The sequence below is a fragment of the Trachypithecus francoisi genome, unplaced genomic scaffold (genome assembly GCF_009764315.1).
Source record: "Trachypithecus francoisi isolate TF-2019V2 unplaced genomic scaffold, Tfra_2.0 Lachesis_group14, whole genome shotgun sequence".
In the NCBI taxonomy this organism is placed as follows: domain Eukaryota; kingdom Metazoa; phylum Chordata; class Mammalia; order Primates; family Cercopithecidae; genus Trachypithecus; species Trachypithecus francoisi.
The window spans coordinates 41825685-41851792 of record NW_022681459.1 but is presented as its reverse complement, the minus strand read 5'-3'; the positions used below and the strand labels follow the sequence as shown (position 1 = coordinate 41851792).

At 45.1% G+C, this 26108-nt stretch overlaps 1 protein-coding gene across 9 annotated transcripts in view; it reads right to left on the bottom strand.

Annotated features, from left to right (window-relative positions):
• LOC117096047 (protein HIRA) overlaps positions 1-26108 on the bottom strand; it is a 106209-nt gene that overhangs the window by 32490 nt on the left and 47611 nt on the right. For 8 of the 9 annotated variants that reach the window (XM_033232961.1, XM_033232962.1, XM_033232960.1 and 5 more), the window contains 4 exons: positions 24409-24624; positions 22518-22603; positions 16487-16684; positions 14273-14434 (listed from right to left, as the gene is read on the bottom strand). In XM_033232961.1, coding sequence (XP_033088852.1) covers positions 14273-14434; positions 16487-16684; positions 22518-22603; positions 24409-24624 — 662 coding nt within the window. The remainder of the gene's footprint in view (positions 1-14272; positions 14435-16486; positions 16685-22517; positions 22604-24408; positions 24625-26108) is intronic. The other variant, XM_033232965.1, reaches the window with a different exon arrangement.

The window sequence follows — 26108 nt, the reverse complement described above, 5'->3', positions numbered from 1 at the left end:
CAAAAATAAAGGAGAAATAATGACTTTGTCAGACAAAAATAAACAAAGAGACACCGGAATCTGCTGCCAGAAGACCTGCCTTGCAAGAAATGTTAAAAGTCTTTCAGAGAGAAGATAAATGATGCAGGCCAGAAACTCACATCTGCATGAAGAAAGGAAGAGTGTTAGAGAAAAAAAAAAACGAACATAAAATAGAATATTTTATATTTCCTATTCCCAACTGATCTAAGAGACAACTTTCTGTTCAAAGAAATAACAGCCACCATGTCTTGAATGACTACAGTTTATGAATGAGTGAAATAAGTGGTACCAATGTCATAGGGCAAGGAAGGAAAGAGAGGGGAACTCTTTCTACTACCCACGAAGTGGTATAATATTATTTGAAAGTAGAGTTAGGTTATAAATGTTCATGGTAAACTCTAGAGCAATCACTAAAAAAATTTTTTAAAGCATAATTAATAATGCTGAGAGGAGAGAAAATTTATTTTTATTTTATTATTTTTTTTTGGAGATGGATTTTCACTCTTGTCGCCCCGGCTGGAATGCAATGGCGTGATCTTGGCTCACTGCAACATCTGCCTACCAGGATCAAGTAATTCTCCTGCCTCAGCCTCCCGAGTAGCTGGGATTACAGGTATGTGCCACCACGCCTGGTTAATTTTTGTATTATTAGTAGAGAAGGGGTTTTACCATGTTGGTCAGGCTGGTCTCAAACTCCTGACCTCAGGTGATCTACCTGCCTCGGCCTCCCCAAGTGCTGGGATTACGGGCGTAAGCCACTGTGCCTGGCTGAGAAAACTGAGTCATATAAAATACTCAGTTAAAACCAGAGAAGGCAGAAAAAGAAGATAAAAAGAAGTGAAGATTAAAAAAAAGAATAAGGCCAGGCATGTGGCTCATGTCTGTAATCCCAGTACTTTGTTGGGAGGCTGAGGTGGGTGGATCACCTGAGGTCAGGAGTTCAAAACCAGACTGGCCAACATGGTGAAAACCCATCTCTACTAAAAAATACAAAAATTAGCTGGGCATGGTGGCAGGTACCCGTAATCCCAGCTACTGGGGAGGCTGAGGCAGGAGAATCACTTGAACCCGGGAGGCAGAGGTTGTAGTGAGCTGAGATGGTGTGCCATTGCACTCAGCCTGGACAACAGTGAGACTCCATCTCAGAAAAAAAAAAAAAAAAAAAAAAAAGAATAAATGCTAAAACATGGCAGATATTAATACAACTATATCAATCAACTTTAAATGTGAAAGCTCTGAATATACCAATTAAATACAAAGACTGACAAAATGGATAAAAAGGCAAAATGTTTTCAAGAAATGGGTTTATGTGGGCGCCATGGCTCATGCCTGTAATCCCAGCACTTTGGGAGGCCAAGGCGGGTGAATCACCTGAGGTCAGGAGATTGAGACCGTCCTGGCCAACATGGTGAAACCCCGTCTCTACTAAAATACAAAATATTAGCCGGGTGTGGTGGTGTGCGCCTATAGTTCCAGCTACTCGGGAGGCTGAGGCAGGGGAATTGCTTGAACCCAGGTGGCAGAGGTTGCAGTGAGCCAAGATCGTACCATTGCACTCCAGCCTGGCGACAAAGTGAGACTCCGTCTCAAAAAAAAAAAAAGAAAAAGAAAAAGAAATGGGTTTATGTTTTTAAAAATTTAATTTTAACTACAAAAGACAAAGACAGATTAATAGTAGATGGACAGATGGACACAGTGGCTCATGCCTATAGTCCTAGCTACTTGGTAGGCTGAGGCAGGAGGATCGATTGAGTCCAGGGGCTTGAGAGCAGCCTGGGCAAAATAATGAGACTCCATCACTAAGAGTAAAAAATAAGTAAATAAATAAATACAAGAAAAGGGGTGATTCTAACTATATTATAACCTGGAACAGGCAAAACTATGGAGACAATAAAAAGATCAGTAGTTTCCAGGGGTTGGGAAGAAGGAGTATCTATATGAAGCACAGAATTTTTAAGGCATTGAAACTATTCTGACTGGGTATGGTGGCTCTTGCCTGTAATCCCTGCACTTTGGGAGGCCAAGTTGGGCAGATCACTTGAGGTCAGGAGTTCGAGACTGGCCTGACCAACATGGTGAGACACCATCTCTACTAAAAATACAAAAATCAGCCAGGTGTGGTGGCACATGCATGTAATCCCAGCTACTCGGGAGGCTGAGGTAGGAGAATCGCTTGAACCTGGGAGGCGGAGGTTGCAATGAGCCGAGATGTGACTGTGCCACCACACTACAGCCTGGGCAATAGAGCGAGACTCTGTCTCAAAAGAAACCAAAAAACTATTCTGTAAGATGTGATAATGATACATATATGTCATTATACATTGGTTAAACCCATACAACGTACAACATCGAGAGTAGACCCAAATGTAAACTATGGACTTTGGGTGATGATGTGCCCCATTCTGGTGGGGGATGCTGACAGTGGGGGATGCTATGAGTGTGTTGGGCGGGAGGCATATAGGAACTCTTTGTATTTCCTGTTCAATTTAGCTATGAACATAAACTGCTCTAACAAATAAAGTCTATTAAAAAAAAGAAAAGAAAAGCAAGGACTGGAGAAAGACATGCCATAACACTAATCAAAAAAAGCTGGTATAGTTATATAACATAAGCAAAGCAGGCATCAGAGCCAGTAAAGTTATCAAGGATAAAGAGGGACATTACACAGTGATAAAGATGAAGGGGAACAATTCTGAATAAGTACAGAAGCACACCTCGTGTTACTGTGCTTTACTTCATTGTGCTTCACAGAGATTACATTTTTTTACAAGTTGAAGGTTTGTGGCAACCCTGCATCAAGCAAGTCTATTGGTGCCATTTCCCCAACAGCCGGTGCTCATTTCATGTCTCTGTGTCACATTTTGACAATTCTCACAATATTTCAAACATTTTCATTCTTACTGTATCCGTTTTGGTGATCTGCCATTAGTGATCTTTCATGTTAGTATTATAATTGTTTTGGGGCACTGTGAACCACACCCATGTAAGATGGTGAACTAAATCAATAAATGGCATTTATGTTCTGATTGCTCCACCAACTGGTTGTTCCCCTGTCTCCCTTCCTCTCCCCAGGCCTCCCTATTATCTGAGACACAACAATATTGAAATTAGGCCAATCTATAACCCTACAATGGCTTCTAAGTGAGTGTTAAACCAAAAGCTAAAAATGATTAAGCTTAAAGAGGAAGGCACATTGAAAGCTGAGACAGGCCAAAAGCTGTACCTTTTGCACCAGTTAGCCACGGTGTGAATGCAATGGAAAAGTTCTTAAAGGAAGTTAAAAGTGCTACTCCATTGAACACATGTTTGAAAAGAAAGCAAAACAGCCTTAGTGCTGATATGGAGAACGTTTTAGTACTCTGGATAGAAGATCAAACCAGCCATAACACTCCCTTAAGCCACAGCCTAAGCTAGCAGAGGTTGGCTCATGAGGTTTAAGGAAAGAAATGGCAAAGTGAAGCAGCAAGTGCTAATGTACAAGTTGCAGCAAGGTATTAGAATATCTAGCTAAGATCATGGATGAAGGTGGTAACACTACACAACAGATTGTCAATGTAGGTAAAACAGCCTTCTATTAGAAGAAGATGTCATCTGGGACTTTCCTAGCTAGAGAAGAGAAGTCAATGCCTGGCTTCAAAGTTTCAGAAGACAGGCTGGTTATCTTATTAGGGATGAATGCAGCTGGTGATTTTAAGTGGAAGCCAATACTCATTAACTATTCCAAAAATCCTAGGGCCCTTAAGAATTATGCTAAATCTATAAATGCAACAAGAAAGCCTAGATGACAGCACATCTGTTTAGAGCATGGTTTACTGAATATTTTAAGCCCAATGTTGACACCTACTGCTTAGAAAAAAAGATTCCTTTCAAAATATTCCTGCTCACTGGCAATGCACTTGGTCAACCAAGAGCTCTGACAGAGATGAATGTTGTTTTCGTACCAACTAACACAATACACGTTCTGTAGCCCATGAACAAGGAGCATTTTCATCTTTCAACTTTCATTACTTAAGAGGTACATTTTTGCCTGTAGTTCCAGCTACCTGGAGGCTGAGGCAGGAGGATTGTTTAAGTCTAGAAGTTCTGAGCTATAGTCCGCTATGTCAATTGGGTGTCCACACTAAGTTTGGCATCAGTATAGTGACCTTCCGAAAGCAAGAGACCACCAGGTTGCCTAAGGAGAGGTGAACTGCCCAGATTGGAAACAGTAGGTCAAAACTCTTGTGTTGATAAGTAGTGGTACTATGCTGTGAATAACACTGCACTCCAGCCTGGGCAACATAGCAAGACATTCTCTCTTAAATAAATTAAATAATAATTAAAAAAAAAAAACCTTTTGTGGGTTGGGTGTGGTGGCTCACGCCTGTAATCCCAGCATTTTGGGAGGCCGTGGCGGGCAGATCACAAGGTCAGGAGATTGAGACAATCCTGGATAACATGGTGAAACCCTGTCTCTACTGAAAATATAAAAAATTAGGGCCGGGCGCGGTGGCTCAAGCCTGTAATCCCAGCACTTTGGGAGGCCGAGACGGGCGGATCACGAGGTCAGGAGATCGAGACCATCCTGGCGAACACAGTGAAACCCCGTCTCTACTAAAAATACAAAAAACTAGCCGGGCGAGGTGGCGGGCGCCTGTAGTCCCAGCTACTCGGGAGGCTGAGGCAGGAGAATGGCGTAAACCGGGAGGCGGAGCTTGCAGTGAGCTGAGATCCGGCCACTGCACTCCAGCCTGGGCGACAGAGCAAGACTCCGTCTCACAAAAAAAAAAAAAAAAAAAAAAAAAAAAAAAAAAAAAAAATTAGTCGGGCGTGGTGGCGGGCGCCTGTAGTCCCAGCTACTCGAGAGGCTGAGGCAGGAGAATGGCATGAAACCAGGAGGTGGATTTATTTATTTTTATATTGAGACAGGTTCTCATTCTGTCGCTCAGGCTGGAGTACAGTGGCGTAATCTCAGCTCACTGCAACCTCCGCCTCCTGGGCTCAAGGGATTCTCATGGCTCAGCCTCCCTGAGTAGCTAGGACTACAGGTGTGCACCATGACAACTGGCTAATTTTTTGTAATTTTAACAGAGATGGGGTTTCACCATGTTGGCCAGGCTGGTCTCGAACTCCTGACCTCAGGTAAACCACCTGCCTTGGCCTCCCAAAGTGCTGGGATTACAGGTGTGAGCCAGTGCACCTGGCCTTTATTGGCATACATTGAAATATCATGCCATCGAAATCCTTTTTGTAAGGTTGGTACTAATGCCCCCTTTCATTTCTGATTGTATTTATTTATATACTAATCATACTTTGATTCAACGACCCCCAGGAGATATCAAAATCTAAGGATGCTCAAGTCCCTTATATAAAATCATTTAGTATTTGCATATAATGTAGGCACAGCTTCCTATGTACCTACGTAACTTTTTTTTTTTTTTTTTTTGTGATGGAGTGTCACTCTGTTGCTCAGGCTGGAATGCAGTGGTATGATCTTGGATCACTGCAACCACTGCCTCCCAGGTTCAAGTGATTCTCCTGCCTCAGCCTCCCAAGTAGCTGAGATTACAGGCACGCACCACCACGTCCCGCTAATTTTTGTATTTTTACTAGAGACGAAGTTTTGCCATGTTGGCCGGGCTGGTCTCAAATTCCTGACCTCAGGTGATCTGCCTGCCTTGGCTTCCCAAAGTGCTGGGATTACAGGCGTGAGCCACTGAGCCCGGCCAGCCTCCTATATATATATATATATATATATATATATATTTTTTTTTTTTTTGAGACAGAGTCTCACGCTGTCACCCAGGCTGGAGTGCTGTGGCCGGATCTCAGCTCACTGCAAGCTCCGCCTCCCGGGTTCACGCCATTCTCCTGCCTCAGCCTCCCGAGTAGCTGGGACTACAGGCGCCGCCACCTCGCCCGGCTAGTTTTTTTTTTGTAGTTTTTAGTCGAGACGGGGTTTCACCGTGTTAGTCAGGATGGTCTCGATCTCCTGACCTCGTGATCCGCCCGTCTCGGCCTCCCAAAGTGCTAGGATTACAGGCTTGAGCCACCGCGCCCAGCCCAGCCTCCTATATATTTTAAATAATCTCTAGATCACATATACATAGTAAAATGCCTACAAACAACTTTATTTGCATGGATTCATAGTAGTACTTGGCTTGTAGCAAATTCAGTTTTTGCTTTTTGGAACTCTGTGGATTTTTTTTTCCCAAATATTTTTGATCCATAGTTGGTTGAATCCATAGATGTGGAACCCATGGATACAGAGGGGCACCTTTACTTATAAATATTAAAGAGAGGCAACAAAATGACTAGCTTACTTCCTCAACACTTCTCTTTTGAAGAAGTGGGTAAATGTTTCTCATAATGCTGCGTTAAACATCTCTAAATGTGACAGACTCCCTGGATCACAGGTGCTATCACTGATGTTATTTCCTCAAGGAGTTCACCATGAGTCATGCTCCTGTCTAGTATCCAAGAGCCCTCATCCCTGCCTGCCTTCCCACTGCTAACCAGCCTCTGGCTGTTAGCCCTTCCTCTGGGCACTGTCTTCAGCTGTTCTCCCTGCTAGTCACCCCGGGCCACAGAAATGTGGGCAGGTACACACACATACCAGCATGTAGAATCCTGGATTCTTTTCATTTGTATCCATGTGAAAAACTGGGAAGACAAGAGGCCCATGACACTGCTCTGTGAAACTGAAGAGTCTGTTCCCTTTTCTTCTAATGTCCTACAACAGGGCAAAGCATCCACCTGTGGGTGTAGCTTAAGATTCTGGAAGCCCTGAGTCAGTGCTTCTCAAAATCCTTTTAAAATTATTTTTTAAAAAATGTCAGGCATTTGCCTCTCCAAAGAACTTGTTTTACTCTGTTGTAAAAATCAGGTCATGTACATTTTCATATTAAATTTTTTGTTAAATAAGCTTTTGGAACAGTCAAAAATGCTTTCTCTCAGATGTTCTGAATATGGAAATAGAATATTAGCTTGTTTGAATTTTTTCTAACATGAATTTTCCTGGTTCAGACTGATCTGAAAGGGTTTCATGTATTAAAATGGAAGAATCCTATTGTGAAACATGGAAAAAAGTCAGACTTTTATGTAACTATCATTTTGTAAAATACAACAAGAATGTCACAGCAACGTCCTACTATTACCTAAGTTTCCAAGGTGTGTGGTGGCTTCCTGAGCTCACCGCAGCACTGGTCCATAACATGCACTTGCTTAGTGCTGCCGAGCTCCAGCTGCTCCACCCTCTCTAGTTGGGACCCCTGAGAGCCCTTAGGAGTCTCCCCACCTCCTGCCTCTGGCAGATGCCCCATTCAGGGACCCTGGGGCCAGTGGCCCACTGGGAACTGCATCTCCCCAGCCTGCATGTGGGCTTGTACCAGTTGTTACAATATCCCTGGGAGTGCCAGGTAAATCGATCTACAGCATCTGCCCAGTGGGTCTAGGCATCTGTGAAGCAAGAGCACAGCTGGCCAGGGCTGCCCTGCTTACAAATGGGCTCCATCCTAGGTTCTGTCTGCTCAGGACTACTTGCCCTGTAGTCACTTACCTCAGGTCCCTACGTTCCCCAGTGCTTCTGCCTGACACCTGGCCTTAGGGGAGAGTGGAGCAGAAGACCCACAGTTTCACCCAGGGTTGCTAACCTGTACCTGGGAGGCTAGCATTTGGCTCCCAACCCACCTGAGGCTCTTGGCTAGGAAGTGCCAGTCAGGCTGCAGGGGTCTCACTGCCCAACTACTGTGACGCACAATGAAGGAACAATAGCAGGAGCTGATATGTGCTGTTCACCATGAGACAAGGACCAACATACGGCTTTACAGGACTAAGGTTAAGGGATATCTCCTATGAGGAGGGTTTTCCTGGGAGGTCCATTCTGCCTGAGAGGAGAAGGACTCAAAAACACCGTATGTCTCAAGATCATCCCTGCTCCCTCTCTGAGGAAGCGGACACCTGGGCCTAACCTGCAAGGTGTATTACTTTGTGCACCACCCCTAACCACTGCATAATACTGTGCCTCAAAGAAAATCTCCACTGAAGGCCAGGCGCAGTGGCTCACACCTGTAATCCCAACACTGGGAGGCCAAGGTGGGCACATCACTTGAGGTCAGGAGTTCAAGACCAGCCTGGCCAACATGGTGAAATCCCGTCTGTACTAAAAATACAAAAATTAGCTGGGCATCATGGCACACGCCTGTAATTCCAGCTACTAGGGAGGCTGAGGCAGAACTGCTTGAGCCTGGGAAACAGAGGTTGCAGTGAGCAGAGACTGCGCCACTGCACTCTAGCCTGGGTGACAGAGCAAGACTCTGTCTCAAAAAACAAACAAACAAAGAAAATCTCCACTGATGGGTGTTTTTTGTTTCATTTTGTTTTTTGAGACAAGTCTCGCTCAGGCTGAAGTGCAATGGCACAATCTCGGCTCACTGCAATCTCTGCCTCCTGGGTTCAAGCGATTCTCCTGCCTCAGCCTCTCGCCACCACACTCTACTAATTTTTGTATTTTTATAGTAGAGACGGGGTTTCACCATGTTGACCAGGCTGGTCTCCAACTCCTGAGCTCAGGTGATCTACCCAACTCGGCCTCCCAAATTACAGGCGTGAGCCACGGTGCCTGGCCTGTTTTGTTTCTGTTCTGGTTTTGAGACAGGCTCTCACTCTGTTGCCCAGGCTGCAGTGGAGTGATTTCTGCTCACTGCAACCTCTGCCTCCTGTGTTCAAGGAATTCTCCTGTCTCAGCCTCCCGAGAAGCTGGGACTACAGGCACGCACCACCAAGCCCAGCTAATTTTTGTATTTTCAGCAGAGGTGGGGTTTCGCCATGATGACCAAGCTGGTCTCAAACTCCTGGACTCAAGTGATCCACCTGCCTCGGTCTCCCAGAATGCTAGGATTGATTACAGGCATGAGCCACTGCACCAGGCCTCCACTGATGGGTGTTTTAAAGGGCTCCTCCTGGTTTTCACTGAGAATCAATACAAGAAAACAGCCACATCAAGAAAGTATCTGCATTTTCTGTAACGCCTTTGTTAAAGATACTGGGACTTGTTTTACTTCATTTTCCTCATATTAGAATCCAACCCAACCTGAGAATTCAGCACCAGGCTCCTAGAAGCTCACTATACTCATTCTGTCAGGAAAGCAGGAAGCTCAGCTCGAAGTGAATGCTCACTCACTGCCACTTTCAAGTGAGAAGCTGAGGACGACAAATATGACGGCGGCCCCTTATTATATAGATCTTGCTAGAGCCGTATTTATGGCTGGACAGTCTTGTGAGACCCTGTGGACACAGCTGCTGAGGGACCAACCTTTGTGGCACCAGGACCCAAGATGTACAGTCAAGATTTTGTCTCCAGAAGCCAATCCAAGGGCTGTCCTCCTGGCTTCTCATTCAGGGTATGCACTACATGAGAGATAAGGGCCACAGAAAGCCGCAAAGCAAACATGAGCGTCTTCCTCAACAGGCAGGACTTTCTGTCTGTGGCACACTGTAGTCTCTCTCAGGTGGGGAATTCGTTTTATTTATTTTGTTCAGAACTTGCTCCATTTCAAAATCTGAGGTTTCTTCACCTTCTGGGAAGCCTCTTAATTCCCTCTTGACAACTGCCCCACAGCACATCCTCTTGGGGGGACTCCTCTCCATTGCCCTGTCTTCAGCTCCACCTCCTCACCTCTGTTGCACTCTGGCCAATTTTGTAGACTGAATGTTCTTTTCATCTGGCTCTGATCTGCTCTCTGAAATGCTTGTTGACTTTTAAACTGCAATGATTATTATTTTTCTTTTCTAAAAGTAATTTTTTTGGTTCATTTCCAAATCTGGTCTTTTTTGATGGTGTATTATTAATTTTTATTGAGATATAATACATATATCATAAACTTCGCCACTTTAAAGTATAGAATCATCAGCTTTTAGTATATTCATAAGGTTATGCAACCATCACCACTATCTAATGCCAGAGCATTTTTATAATTCCGAAAATAAACTCTGTACCCATTGGTAATCACTCCTTATCCTCCCTCCCCCAGGCCCTGACAACCACCGTTACTCTACTTTCTTTATGGATTTTCCATTCTGGACATTTCATATCAATGAAATCATACAACCTATGATCCTTTGTGACTGGCTTCTTTCTCTTAGCGTGTCTTTAAGGTTTATCGTTATTGTAGCACATGTAAGCATCCCCTTCCTATTTATTGCTGAATAATATTCTGTTGTATGGGTAGACCATATTTTGTTTATCTACTCATCAGCTGATGGACCTTTGGGCTGTTTCCCCTTTTTGGTTATTATGTGCGGATGTGAACATTCATCTATGAGTTATTGCACGGATATATGTTTTCAATTCTCTTAGGTATGTATCTAGGTGTGGGAACTGCTAGGTCAGATGATAACTCTGTATTTCACCATTTAAGGAACTTCCAGACTGTTTTCCAAAGGTGCTAAAAGACTTTACATTCCTACCAGCATGTATATGAGGGCTCCCTTTTGAGTTAATTTTTGTTTACATAATAGAATATTAATCTTTCCTCACATTTTGTTTTAGCTTTCATGTCCTTCAAGACTTAAGCATATTTTATAGAACCATCTGACAATTCTATGATCACAGGTTTATAGGACCAACACTTCTTATTATCTGACCATCTGATCTTTTAATTACAGACCTCCAAATGGGTATGAAGTATTTCACTGGAGTTTTGCTTTTATTTCCCTGATGGCCAATGATGTTGATGATCTTTTTATGTGCCTGTGCTTGGTATATATTCTCTGCAGAAGTTTATATTCAGATCTTCTGCTTATTTTAAAACTGTGTTATTAATCTTTTTATTGTTGAACTGTAAAAGTTCTTTATATAATTTAAATTCTGAACTTTAATTAGATATGATTTGCAAATATTTTCTCCCATTCTGTAGGTTGTCTTTCCATTCTAATAGTGCCTTTGGAAGCACAAAAGCTTTGCTTTTTTTTTTTTTTTTTGAGAGATGGAGTTTTGCTCTTTTGCCCAGGCTGGAGTGAAGTGGCGTGATCTCTGCTCACTGCAACCTTTGTCCCCAGAGTTTAAGCAATTCTCTTGTCTCGACCTACTGAGTAGATGGGATTATAGGCCCCTGCCACCATGCCTGGCTAATTTTTGTATTTTTGGTAGAGATGGGGTTTCACCATGTTGGCCAGGCTGGTCTTGAACTCCTGACCTCAGGTGATCCACACACCTTGGTCTCCCAAAGTGCTAGGATTACAGGCGTGAGCCACCGTGCCTGGCCAAACTTTTAATTTTTAAAATGGTTTTGTAGAGATGAGGTCTTGCCATGTTGCCCAGGCTGGTCTTGAATTACTGGGCCTTCTGTCCTGGGCTCTGAAATTGCTAGGATTATAAGCACGAGCCATTGTGTCCAGCCAAAAGTTTAAAATTTTGATGGAAGTCCAATTTATCAGTTCTTTCCTTTAGTCGTTTGTGCATTAGGTGTCATATCTAAGAAACAGTTGCCTAATCCAAGGTCACATAAATTTCTATCTATTTCTTCTAAGAGTTTTATAGTTTTTGCTCTCACATTTAGTTCTTCGTTCCCTTTTGAGTTAATTTTTGTTTATAGAATAGAGTATTAATCTTTCCTCACATTTTGTTTTAATTTTCATGTCTTTCAAGACTTAAGCATATTTTATAGTACCATCTGACAATTCTATGATCACAGGTTTATAGAAACCTAAGTCTCCCAGTAAGTATGTCTCCTGACATTTGCGCATGACATGCTGTTTCTTCTTGTGACTTTGGATTTTATGATCATCTAAGCAGTGCTTTATCAGTGGTAACGCTGTACACTCTGGCCCAGGGAATGTCACTGCAGGGTGGATACGCATTTCTGCCAAGTGCCTCTGGATGTCAATGAGACCAGGATCTCCTTTGTGTTCATTTCTCGGCTTGGTGATTTCTAGACAACACAGGTAGTGTTAAACTGGCCCTGAATCCACAAGACAGCAAGCCTGTGGTTACACAGTCTCAAGGGAAGATTGTTTTCCCAACCCAAAAACAGGCTGCGACATTCCAACTTCTCTGCTAGTTCTTGTGCTGCCAGTTAGGTTTTCCTAGTGTCTGCCTCAGTCCTTTTTTAAGCAGCTTGACTCTATGCTGGTGACTTAATTCCAGCTCCTACATGGCTTAGACCCTAGGCTTTGTCTCAAGTCTACGTGGTCATTAAAACTCAAGTTCCTCAGTCAAGACCCCTAGCCATGCACCCATGGTGCAGTTCTGCCCACTGCTCTTTTTTGTTCACTCTTAGATTTTAGGCTCTGGGGACTGCCCTTTCTTGTGAACCAGTCATTCATTTTAGGGACAAGGGTTGCATTTAATCCAGCATTTCAAAGTATTTAGAAGCAGGGAAGCCGGGCGCGGTGGCTCACGCCTGTAATCCCAGCACTTTGGGAGGCTGGGCGGGTGGATCACCTGAGGTCAGGAGTTCAAGACCAGCTGTGGCCAACATGGTGAAACCCTGTCTCTACTAAAAATACCAAAAATTAGCCGGGTGTGGTGGTGGGCGCCTGTAATCCCAGCTACTTGGGAGGCTGACGCAGGGGAATCAATTGAACCTGGGAGGCGGAGGTTGCAGTGAGCAGAGTAGCTAGGACTATAGGCATGTGCCATGACACCTGGATAATTTTTCTGGTAGAGATGGGGGTCTCACTATGTTGCCCAGGCTGGTCTCAAACTTCTGGCCTCAAGCGATCCTCCTGTCTTGGCCTCCCAAAGCATTGGGTTTACAGGCATGAGCTACTGCACGTGGCCTGCATTGAGTTAATTATGAAACAAGCATGATGAGATTACAGAGTAGACTAGAAGATTCCACACCAAGTTTACAGATATAGCATCAAACTTGCAGAAAGGGTCCTCCCATGCTAGCTTCCAGGAACTGTTTTCCAAGGAAAATAAATCCTGTCCAGACACGCAGTTTTGGACAGGACTTTTCATAAGCAAAGCCCCAGAGATAGCATGCTGTGGCTTTAGCTCCAAATCACCATCTACTGCAAGGACAGGTCACATACAAATGCTCCTTTTATTGGACAACTGCTGGCTGTGTGGCTACTACAAGTTTCTGACTAGTGTCCTTGTACTTGGCTGATGGTGGCACAGGCTAGGTTGTGTCTGCCCAGGGCTGCTGAGCCCTATAAACCTCGCAGTGGGGTGCAACTCTTAAGGGACAGCTCTTTTCTTTTCTTTTTTTTTTTTTTTTTTGAGGCGGAGTCTTGCTCTGTCGCCCGGGCTGGAGTGCAGTGGCCAGATCTCAGCTCACTGCAAGCTCCGCCTCCCGGATTTACGCCATTCTCCTGCCTCAGCCTCCCGAGTAGCTGGGACTACAGGCGCCCGCCACCTCGCCCGGCTAGTTTTTGTATTTTTAGTAGAGACGAGGTTTCACCGTGTTAGCCAGGATGGTCTCGATCTCCTGACCTCGTGATCCGCCCGCCTCGGCCTCCCAAAGTGCTGGGATTACAGGCTTGAGCCACCGCGCCCGGCCCAAGGGACAGCTCTTAAGCCACCAAAGCCCAGCCCACAGCTACCTCTCCTCTCCTAGGCTCTGACTCATTGGGATGTGAACTTAGCTCTTTGTCGAGTCAGGCTTGGAGAGAGGGGCCCTCTCAAGAGGCAGAGAACTTTAGGGCCAATGGCAGAGGCTGCAGACATTAGCTCTGGCCACCTCAGGAGGACACACTACTGCAAAGCTCCAAGAAATAAAGAACTACAGCCTGCATGATGTCACAGCTGTGTTTGAGGGGAGACCCAGAGAATGGACAAGCAGCATAGTGTCCACAAAAGCTCAGAAGCCAATCTGATAAAGACCTTACCTACATCATTTTTATTGCAGCTGTCTACCTCTGGTCAGTTTCTGAGTGGAAGGCCGTCACTTCCATGATGTATCAATATCAGAGTCTTCACCTCTCCAACTAATCTCACACTCTCTTCTGAGCAAACTCTGGGCTCCATCCAAACACCATTATTCTCAGTCCAGCCTCTGCACTGACCAATCCTTGTGCCTTTGCCCGTGTGGTTCTTTTGCTGTGTCCTCTCCACAGCTCCTTCCAGCCACTTTCCCACTTGAAGGAGCCACCTCTTTCTCCTGGTGGCTCACTAAGGGCTCTGCAGTCTTGCTCCCATGTATTGAGCGGCTAGAGTCTTTTCCCCAACAGGAAGGCATGTTGCTTGGTGGAAACACTGCCACTGTGCTATTGACCCATGCCTGCACCCTCCCTGGTCCTTCAGGGTCCTGCAGCTACCACCTACCTTTCCACGGCTGTTGGAGTCACGCTGGTCAGGGCAGGAGCACCTGGCGTGGCTTTGGACCGCTCTGTGAACCGGGAGTCAAATGCTTTCATGGGTTCGATCTTGGACGGGGTCGTTAACACAGAAGGTGACAATGCAGCAGGAGTAGAGGTAGCATTCATACTGGGGTGAAGAAGAGGGGAGGCATCTGTCAAACGCAATCCTGAAAGGATCTGGAGGTCTAGTATTTGCATTATTTGGAGCCTACTAAAAAAGGCACAAACATCAAACTTCCATAAACACAAAAAATTTCAAGATACAATCTACTACTCCCATTTCTTTAAAATTTTCATGTGTTAAAATTATGGACACCTAGAAGGTTGTGAGCAAATGCATTCACATTTCCCCCCTTTGCACTGTTCTGAGAGTTTTTGCATGAAGCATGAGGCCTAGAACATGGTTCTTACAGCCCTTTTCTCTAGTCATACTGCCCTATCTCCAAAACTTAAATACAGCACCTCTACCCCAAACCACTCCAACCGCTCACCTTTCCCACTTCAACAATGAGTCTCATGAGATAAGCCTGCACCTGGGGTGCTGAAGCCATGGTCTGCTCCTGGTCTTTACCCTTAGTCAGGCATCCTCCATCCTGTGTGGCCCCTCCCGTATCTCCCTGTGACAGTGTCACATTCTTGGCATTATGCTTCAAGTGCTCATCGCACAGCTTTCGTCTTCTATTCCACAGAGAAAGGAGAGGCCAGGCAGAAGCCTGCCCGGTCCATCCTTCATGTCCAAGCCCACATAACATGCTTTGGGACCATGGCCACTGTGCCTCCTCCTAAGCACACCCAGGCGAACTTCCACTCCCACCCGCCTAGACACCACACCACATGCCTGAACAGCCCCATTTTTCTCCTCCATGACCTGTGTCCACTAGAATGGGCCATCCCCGAAGCAGTTCTCAGATCTGGCATGGTCTGTCCTTCCCAGGCCTCCTTCTTCCTGGCATGCTTTGCTTCCTCACTGGTCTTGCTGCTCAGTCTTTTCTTCCTACCCTCTCAGGATCCCCCCAGGACAGCGACCTAATGTTTGGGCATGCCTCCACAGCCATGGTGCTAGCACACAGAAGTAGGAGGCTGCAGTAACACAAGACTCCATTCCACCAATGGAGAATTGCTCTAACGGTATCAGCTATATCCCAGAAGCAGGGGGCTGCAGTAACACAAGACTCTATTCCACCAATGGAGAATCGCTCTGATGGTATCAGCTGTATGTGCCAGGGAGTGGCCAATTTGGGGCACCACCACCTAACAGAGTCACTTTCCTAAAATGGAGATCTCAAAGCTTTCTACATCTCTACTCTGGGGAAAAGCCCAGACTACCTGATCCAGCATAGACACCTTGGCCTTCTCCCTCTTCTTGACCTCCCTGAGGGGACTGGGGGGCTGCTGCCCCTAATACCCAGGCCTCATCCCCTGGTAGGCCTGTATGAGCCCTGTGGAGGGTACCCTCTGAGGCACCTCCCTGACCCTGAGATACCAGCCCCTCTTTGGATGGCTAGCCATTTCTACCCAGGGGACCTGAGGGGCCACCTGCAACCCTGTGGCTGCCTCTTCCCTACCAGCCTACACACTCCCTGAGGATGAGGACCCACCAATTAAGCCCCTGTGATGCCTGGGGCCTAGCAGGGTATGTAACCTAGAGCAGGTGCTGAGCAAACATTCACTCCTGGCTTTCATTTGTGCTTGCATGGTTCTGATTTCTAATTTGGTTTCCAAGTAAAGATGGATGAAGACACAGGCTCTCTGAGTGAATAGAATTCTGAGAGTATGAGGGGAGTCTGTGCCTTTCCACAGGAGTACCCTGACTAGGAATGGATGCTCTGTGATGTGCTCAGCAGACTGAAGTGGAGGCTGAGGCCCCAGAAATGTGAAGGACCTCCAGTGTAGAGCTGCCAGGTGGGGCTGACTCTGCAGCATGTAGCATTTCACTGACAGCTCCCACCCTTAGCAGCCTGATACACTCTTTGTGAAATCCTCATGGTCCTGTGCATCAGAGACTCACTGAACAAGTCCTCCCCTCTGAGAAGTCCCCATTTCAAATCAAGCATTTTTTTCTTTATTTTCTCATTGGAAGGGCCACAAAGTGCAAACAGAATAAAATTCTCTGTCCTCAAAACCATGTGCAAACCTGAACTTTCCCCAGCGACAGGAACAAGCCTTGGCACCCACTAACCTGTCTTTATTGACAGAATCGCCTGCAGGTCTGGCACTGGCAGCCACCACAGGCTCTGTGCAAGGCTTCGAGGCGCTGAAGGAGTTAGGGGTACTGGAGTCCAGTGGCAGTAGCTGTGGACTGCTATGAGAAGAGAGCATGGTGCCCGCCAGGGAGCCCGAGAGGGGAATGCTGTTAAAGAATGCCGTAGAGAAGTCCCTGTCATCAAGTAAGAACAAAAGTCAGCCTTGAAAGTCAGGTGCCACATCCAGGACTTTATACATTCAAATAACTTTTTTCTAGGTCCAAAGGCAGTAGGTTTTCATGACAGAAAATCCGCAAAGTTACAGAAAAGCAAAAAGAAAATTAAAGCCACTTAATATACTATATATTTAATTGACTCTAGGATTTACAGGTTCTATATGTACTACTGAGGAAGAAAACAATGCTACTAATTGTCAGATGCCATTGATTGTACAACACACCCAAATCTCAGAGGTGTTAAACTGTGCAAACATGTCTTAGGAGGAATGAAATGCAGCAATACAGAAAGGGCCTCCCTTTCATGAAGGGCCATGGGGCATGCCATTAGGTGGGTGTGCCATAATATACCTAACCCAGCCTCTACTGAGGGACCACAAGACTGTCTCTAGCTTTTTCTATAACAGATGCTGCTACACCAGGACGCAAGGTACTGCAGTGTCAAAACTGAGGATTCTGGGACAGCCAGGTCTGACTCCTCTGCCATTTGCAAGCTTGTGACTTGCTCCAACTACTCTTGTGCCTCCAGTCATGTCTGCAAAATACAAAGTGTCAGGACTCTCCCCATGGGGTTGCTGTCAGGACTAAAGTAGTTGGTGTAGGACACTCTTAGAACACACATTAGGCCAGGCGCGGTGGCTCAAGCCTGTAATCCCAGCACTTTGGGAGGCCGAGACGGGCGGATCACGAGGTCAGGAGATCGAGACCATCCTGGCTAATACGGTGAAACCCCGTCTCTACTAAAAAATACAAAAAACTAGCCGGGCGAGGTGGCGGGCGCCTGTAGTCCCAGCTACTCGGGAGGCTGAGGCAGGAGAATGGCGGAAACCCGGGAGGCGGAGCTTGCAGTGAGCTGAGATCCGGCCACTGCACTCCAGTCCGGGCGACAGAGCGAGACTCCGCCTCAAAAAAAAAAAAAAAAAAAAAAAAAAGAACACACATTAGCTGCTCAAAGAATTATGAAATTCTAATAATTGTCATTACACCTAAGATTCACATAATACATGGGATAAATTCTTAGAAGTGGAATTGTAGCAGCAAATGAAATGTTCACTGATGATTTGGAATAAATATTTCTAAAGTGCCCTCCTCAGAGGTTTAAATTATAAGCCACGTATGAGAGCACCTATTTCTCCACATAGGTGCTTAGTAACACTTTTATCAAATTTCCTGACACTTAACAATCTGACAGAAGAAAAATGGTATCTTACTTTGATATGAGTGATGTTGACATTTTTTCTTTTTCTTTTTTTTTGAGATGGAGTCTCACTCGTCACCCAGGCTGGAATGCAGTGGTGCAATCTCAGCTCACTGCACGCTCCGCCTCAAGGGTTCATGCCATTCTCCTGCCTCAGCCTCCCAAGTAGCCCACCACTATGCCTGGCTAATTTTTTGTATTTTTAGTAAAGACGGGGGTTCACCGTGTTAGCCAGGATGGTCTCGATCTCCTGACCTTGTGATCCGTCCATCTTGGCCTCCCAAAGTGCTAGGATTACAGGAATGAGCCACCATGCCCAGCCGACATTTTTTCAAAATAGAAATACTTGATTTCCGGCCAGATGCAGTGGCTCATGCCTGTGATCCCAGCACTTTGGCAGGCCGAGGCGGGTGGATTACTTGAGGTCAAGAATTCGAGACCAGCCTGGCCAACATGGTGAAATCCCCCGTCTCCACTAAAAATACAAAAATTAGCCAGGCATGGTGGTGGGCACCTGTAATCCCAGATACTTGGGAGGCTGAGGCAGGAGAATCTCTTGAATCTGGGAGGCAGAGGCTGCAGTGAGTTGAGATCACACCACTGCACTCCAGCCTGGGCAAGAGTGAGACTTCACCTCAATTAAAAAAAAAAAGAAAGAAATACTTGACTTCCTTCTTTTTGTGAACTGCATGTTCATATGCTTTGTCTACTGTTTTGTTATTCATCTTTATTACTGATTTGTAAAAACCATTTACATATTAAAAAACATTCCTTATATGGTAGGAAATATTTTCCCTGGGATGTTGTGCTTCAACTATTTATGGCCTTTTTTATTGTATTTTTTATTTTTTGAGATGGAGTCTTGCTCTGTCACCAGGCTGGAGTGCAGTGGTGCAATCTTGGCTCACTGCAACCTCTGCCTCCCAGGTTCAAGCGACTCTCCTGCCTCAGCCTCCCAAGTAGCTGGGCCTACAGGGGCGCGCTACCACGCCCAGCTAGTTTTTGTATTTTTTAGTAGAGATGGGGTTTCACCATGTTGGCCAGGATGGTCTCCATCTCTCGACCTCGTATCTGCCTGCTACGGCCTCCCAAAGTGCTGGGATTACAGGTGTGAGCCACCACGCCCAGCCAGTCTATCTTTTAAATGCACTAAAATTTTTAAATTTTTGTGTACTCTAAATTGTCACTTACAGAAAATAATTTTTTGACCTCTGAGATTACAAAAAATATTCTTCCGGGGAATCTTCTAAAATTTTAAACAAAAATATTTTAAACAACAAAAAGTTAAACGAACTCTAAGCTGTTTAGAATGTATGTAATAAATTGTGAGGTTGGGACCCAACATTGTTTCTAGCAGTGGGGGGGCATGTAGTCCTGTCTTCCATTTACCGAATTAGCTAATGTTTTATCACTGATGTGAAAAGGTACCTTTAAAATTCCCATAAATACTCGGGCCTATTTCCTGATATTCTATCATATTGCACTGCACTATGTATTGGTGTGTCAGTATGTCACTGTTTTGAGTATGACAGCCTTTAAGTTTTAATTTCTGGTGGGGCTAGTCTTCCCTGATTAATCTTCTTTTTCAGAAATATTTCAGCCATTTCTATTTATTTTTCCACATAACTTTATTTTATTTATTTATTTATTTGATACAAAGTCTCACTCTGTCACCCAGGCTGGAGTGTAGTGGCACGATCTTGGCTCACTGCAACCTCCCAGGTTCAAGCAATTCTCCTGCCTCAGCCTCTGAGTAGCTGGGACTACAGGCGCGCCACCACTCCCAGCTAATTTTCATAGTTTTAGTAGAGACGGGGTTTCACCATGTTGGCCAGGCTGGTCTCAAGCTCCTGACCTCAGGCCTGCCTTGGCCTCCCAAAGTGCTGGGATTACAGGTGTCAGCCACTGTGCCCAGCCGAGTTTTCCACATAACTTTATAGTTACCTTGTCTGATTACAAAAATTCCTATGGTTATTTATACTGGTTAAATTTATAGGCTACAGGAGAGCTGACATCTTTATGATGCCATCCTAGCTAATCAATGGTATGAATTTCTAGTTATTTCTTTGAGTTTTCTTTGAAGCCTCTCCGTAGGGTTTTTAATTTTTCTTCATTAAGGTCTACATCTCTGGTTGCATCCTAGTTATTTTATTTGTGAATATGACTTATTTCTTTATGCACTCTGAGGGTAGTTGGTGCTACCTGACTTCATGTTGATTGTATCCAGCCACCTGACTATCTTCTTTCATTGCCTATGGCAGCTTTCCCAGTTGATTCTCTTATAAACCATATCATCCTTAAATAATTATCCTTTCCAATTTGTTCTTTCCTTTGACTAACTACATGGGCTAGGACCTATAGAACAATGTTAAATTATAGTTGCAAGAGTAGGCATTTGTTTAGTTTTTGAACTTAATTTGAAATAAGATAATTTATCGAGTTAAGGAAGCATCCACCTACTCCCATTTAACTGAGTTTTAAAAATTACGTTGAATTTTACCAAAATGCCTCTTAAGCATCAAGGAAAGAGATAATATAATTTTTTTCTTTTGATCTACTGATATGTAGAATTAAATAGTTACCTAAAATTTGAACCTCCTTACTTTCCCGAAACAAACCTCACTTGGTCATGGTATATTAGCCTTTAACAAGCAGTAAGGTTCTGTTTGTTACTATTTCACTTAGATTTTGCATTGACGTTCAGAAATGAGAGTGATCTTGAATTTATTGTTTTATCCTTGTAAGATTTTGATATAAATATTATGTTCATTTCAAAATAAAAATTTGCACATTTCTTCTCCATGCACTAGAATATTTAAAATGGTGTTAACGGTTACCTGAGTTACCTGTTCCTGAAAAGTTCCTGAAGTTTCCCTGTGAAGCCATCTTAGTCTGGTGGCTTTGGTGGGGTTAACTTTGTCCTCTATTTCTTCCACAATAATTTTTCACTTTTAGTAATTTTATTTTCTTCAAAAACCATCCATTTTCTGTGCAAATTTATTTGCACAGAGTTCAGCAAAGAAGTCTCTCATCTTTTTGATTTGTCTGCTATTATTTCTCACTTATACCTACTTTGCATATTTATGCTTTTTCTTTTCTTTCTTAATTAGCTAAGCTAATAAGGACCTATTCTGTTGCTACTTGTTTGTTAGAATGTGGGAATCAGGAGGGCAAAAAGCTTTTAATACCAAAGGAATCAGGTCCTGGTGCCAGAAATATGCATCCTATGTCAGAAAGTTGGCCCCAGACCAGACCTACACCTTCTCACCAGGTAAGGCCTGGAAGGATCCACAGAACAAAGTGCCACCATCAACACCACCACCTCCCCATCTCACAGGCCCAGTGTGCTCAGAGCTCAACCACACACTGGGTCTCACTTGGTCCTAGTAAAAGGTAGGTAGGGGCATTATCACCTATAGGATCACAACAGGAAAAAGACTTAGTCAAAAGAAAATGAGTGCTCTGGGGGGAGTCAGCAGACCTGGTTCTGGCTCTACTCGTGGGGACCTCAGAGCCTGCACATCTAACATGAGGAGACTGGATCTGTACACTGTACAAGAGAAGGTTTCTTCAGACACCAAGGAAGATGTGGAATAGCTTGTGGATGGACAACTGCAAAACGCAGAGGCCTAAAGTGTGTGGTCTCCATGAAGGGCTTACAAATGCCCTGAGCAGATAGGCGGAATGAGAATAAACCCAGAGTGAACTGCCTTGACAGTGGGGGTCTATTTATTTTACATAGGGCCTTATCATTTTTCTTTCTTTTTTTTTGAATCAACACACATCATTTTGGGAAGAATAACCAATTCAAAAACAATCCTCACTATATACACTGGGACAACAGCAAGTGGTGAATGAGTCTCTTCCCCATCTCTGTCCCCAACAGGAAAATGTGTTTCAGAGCCCTACCCTCTGCCCAGTAATTCCACTTCTAGAAGTTATCCTGAGAGAATCACAGGTGAGCTCAAAGACTCATTTATAATCACGAGAAACTGGACACAATACAAGTCCACAGTGAACTGGCTAAGCAAATCCTAGGATGGGAACCTGGATAATCAGACAGTAAACGCCTCAGAGGACTAGTTATTAAAATGGATGAATGGGCAAGAAACAGTAACGAGTGGGGTAAAAAAGACTGGAAATACAGATATCAAAATGTTAACAGTGACTGTATCTGATTATGGATGTTTTTGTCTTCTTTGGGCTTTTACTATTTTCTAAATTTAACCATGTGTAAATATACCTTTCATAATCATAAAAATAACTTTATGAAAGAAAAAAAAGAAAAAAAAAATCAGCCTGACTGACTGCCTTCCCTGTGCGTCCTCTGGTGCCCTGACAACAGTGAAGTGCAGCAGATGTGCTGGCTGCCTTAGCACTACCACCCACCACATGATTCAGGTGCGCACAAGGGCTCCAGGAGGAGTGTGGGCTTTGAGACTGCGGGAAGCTGAGCTCGACTTCCTTGCTTCCATGTTCTACCAGTCACGTTGTGAAGGGCCTATGAAGATCCTCACCATGAAAGTGTTAACCGCTGAAAGAAGACAGGAAGATCTCACCAGATAAGATCATGAAAGGGGAATGAACCAGTACCCAGTGTCCAGCTGTGCTATGCAGAGAGGCGTGATTCTTCTCCGACCATCTGCCGTCCGAGTCTCAACTTGTTTCTTCAGAAGATTCTGGCAAAGCGGAGTTACATAAATGAATGCAAAAGTTTCTGCCAACTATTTCCAAATATTAAAAAATAAAGTCTATTTTTTTCCTGATGATAAGAACACTGAATATAAGATCTACCCCCTTAGCAAAGTTTTAAGTATGCAATATCATATTGTGAACTGTAGGCACTATGCTGTAGGGGAGATCTCTAGGACTTATTCATCTTCTATAACTTAAACCTTATACCCTTTGGCTAATAACTCCCATTTTCCTCTGACCCCAGTATTCACCATTCTATTCTTTGCCTCTGTAAGTTTGACTATTTTAGATTCCTCATATAAGAGGTATCATTCAGGCCAGGCGCGGTGGCTCATGCCTGTAATCCCAGCACTTTGTGGAGGCCAAGGTGGGCGGATCATGAGGTCAGGAGATCGAGACCATCCTGGCCAACATGGTGAAACCCTGTCTCTACGAAAAATACAAAAATTAGCTGGGCGTGGTGGTGTGTGCCTGTAATTCCAGCTACTCAGGAGGCTGAGGCAGGAGAATTGTTTGAACCAGGGAGCCGGAGGTTGCAGTGAGCCAACATTGCACCACTGTACTCCAGCCTGGTGACAGTGACACTCCATCTCAAAAAAAAAAAAAAAAATAAAAGAGGTATCATGCAGTATTTGTCTTTCTGTGTCTGGCTTATCATTAATTTGTACACATTAAGTATGTATAACTTTTTATATGTCAATTATACCTCAACACAGTAGATTTAAAAATAATAAGGCTTCTAAGGAAATGTACTCTAAATTCTCCTTCTAAGCCCTTCTGGTACAACTAAACAAGACACCTAAGCAAAGAACAAGCAGTGGGTGCATGCCACACTAGCCGCCCCACACAACAGCCATGGAAAGGGCTAAAGGACTGAGCCCTGCACCCATGAACCACATGTCTGTCACTGAGCTAGGGATTTTCTTTCCTTTTTTTTATTTTTTTTTGAGACAGAATCTCACTCAGTTGCCCAGGCTGGAGTGCAGTGGTGCAGTCTCGGCATACTGCAACCTCCACCTCCTGGGTTTAAGCAAGTCTCCTGTTCAGCCTCCCATGTAGCTGGGATTACAGGCATGCACCACCACACCCAGCTAATTTTTGTATTTTTTTTTTTTAAGTACAGACAGGGTTTCATCATGTTGGCCAGGCTGGTCTGGAACTCCTGACCTCAAGCGATCTGCCCGCCTCAGCCTCCCAAAGTGCTGGCATTACAGGCGTGAGCTGCCGTGCCTGGCCTGAGGTAGGGATTTTCAAACTGACTTTCAAAATAGAACCCTTCCTTCCACAGAAAGCTCGTAACTAGGGGTTTTCTCTCATTCTTTATATCTGAATTGCCTGGAGGAGGTTTGTCAGCCTACATAGGCTCCTGGAGATGGTTTCAACTCCCCAAGCAATAACATTCCCTACCCTTTTCCTGCCCCATTTCCAACCCCTTCTCATCAAACATGGCTTCCAGATGAAGAAAGGGAACCCACAGAAGTCTCCTAAGGGCAGAGACTGAAATCCACTGTTGTTAGCATCTAGGATTTCCTAGAAAGGCCAGCAGGATAAAGTTCGTAAGTTCTTACAAGAGATGACCTCCTCTGGGCTCCTGGGGATAAGGTCTTTGATAAAGGGGATCCAGGCCCCATGCAGCACTGGGCAAGGGGCCAACAGGCCCGAGGCTGGCTAACCCATGGATCCCGTGCCAAACTAAACAAATCCCTTCCTTCCCACCACTGGTATCTGCCCTTCACCCTGTCCCTGGGCATATGTCCATGTCTTTAGTGCTATCAGGCAGGGCTCTCACCTTCCTGATATCTTCAAGACTCTCCCCATTGACGACACCTGCGACTGAGGTGGCTGAGCCCATTTCCCTGGTCGCGGCACTCTTCTGGTCCAGCTGCTGTTGCTGCTGCCTCCGTTGGTACTTGAGCATCTCAGGGTTCTCAATGACGGCTGTGGAGAGCTGGGCCTCGGTCATGATGGCCAGGCTCTTGCCATAGGTGGACTGGTGAATGCGGCTCTGGGGAAGCAAGAGAGGCAAAACATGCCAGAGTGAGCATCAGTGTGGCCAGTGCTGCCCACCAGTAGGCAAACCACAGCAGGGCTCTCCTGGCTCTGAGCGGAGAAGGGACTCAAGGCCAACTCCCCCTCGCCTCCCACCCTATTCTGTCTGTCCCTCATTCGACAGCTCTCTTGATGTCTCATGTTCTCCCTCGATGTTTATGGCCTCCCTTGTATCTGTAGCTGGGATGACAGTAAATGAGACAGCCAACAAGACAACACTGCCCCACAGTCTGGTGCAGAACAAATAACAATCCACAGTGCTTCAATGGAAAGGAAGATACTCAAGGTGCTAACTTAAGGCTCTTAAGGACCCAAATGCATTTGGGAATCAGATCCTAGAACAAGAGTCTACTTTCACAGCTCATTTGCAGCCATCAGCCCTGTGGTTGGAAGTCCCCATTGGCCTGTTTACAGTGTCTCTAAGAGTATGGGAAGGCCTGGCACAGCAGAGATAGGGAGCCTCCTTTACTCCCACCCCTCCTAGTATGTCATCATATTCCCCTCCTCCTAGGCCCTCGTAGTCTTGTCCCCTAACAAGCTAGACAGGAGCCTCATGAGAGCAGAGATGGTATCCCCAGCACACTGTAATAACTGCTGTACATGAAAGTGCATGAGCAACAGACTTCCATGGGATGTGCAAATGTCCAACGTGGGATTCTGCCCAAGAACAGGGACTGTGGTTAACAAGATATCTGCTTTACACCAGAGTATGGGTTGAGAGGCAGCATTCCAAGAGAGGTGCCTTGGGACTCGCTCCTGCAGGGCTTGGATGTGGCCAGGAACCTCCTTCTCTTGCCATCTTGGCTCCTGCCCTTCTCTCCTGAGTCTATCCCCTGGAATCTCGAGGCAGAATTCAGGGTTTGGCCAGGGTTTCCCTGGTGTTCCTCCAACATGGAGTCCTAGCCTGTGACTTGGGAAATGGTAAGCAGATGGGTTATTAGGCTCCCAGAGTGACTCCAAGGGAGTGCATAGTGATCCCCAGGTACCTGATGACAATGACAAGATTGGAGGAGGACCTGAGGCCACTGAGATACTCATTCCTTCATGGAAAAATGATGGGGTGGCAGGACCTATTCTAAGTGCAGTCACTAAGGCAGACCTCTCCCCCAAAGGGGTTCACATTTTAGTGGGGAGGTCACACTGTAGGTTAAGAGGAAGCTTCCACCAGCAAATAAGGTCATACGAGAGAGCTGCCAGCCTGCTCTGCGCTTTCAAAGAGCTCCCTTCAGACACATACACACATCCTACAAAGCAGGGGCAGGTTTCTAAGTCTATGGTAGGTGAAGCAGGGTTTTTCTCAAAGCCTGGAAGAAGGACACAGAGACCCCATCAACCCGGCAGAGCACAGAGGGGAGGTGGCCTGGCCCAGAGGCAGCAGGCCTGGTTCCCTCTTCTGACCTAAGGGTCACACACAGTCTGGGCAAAGAGCCATGCTATTTT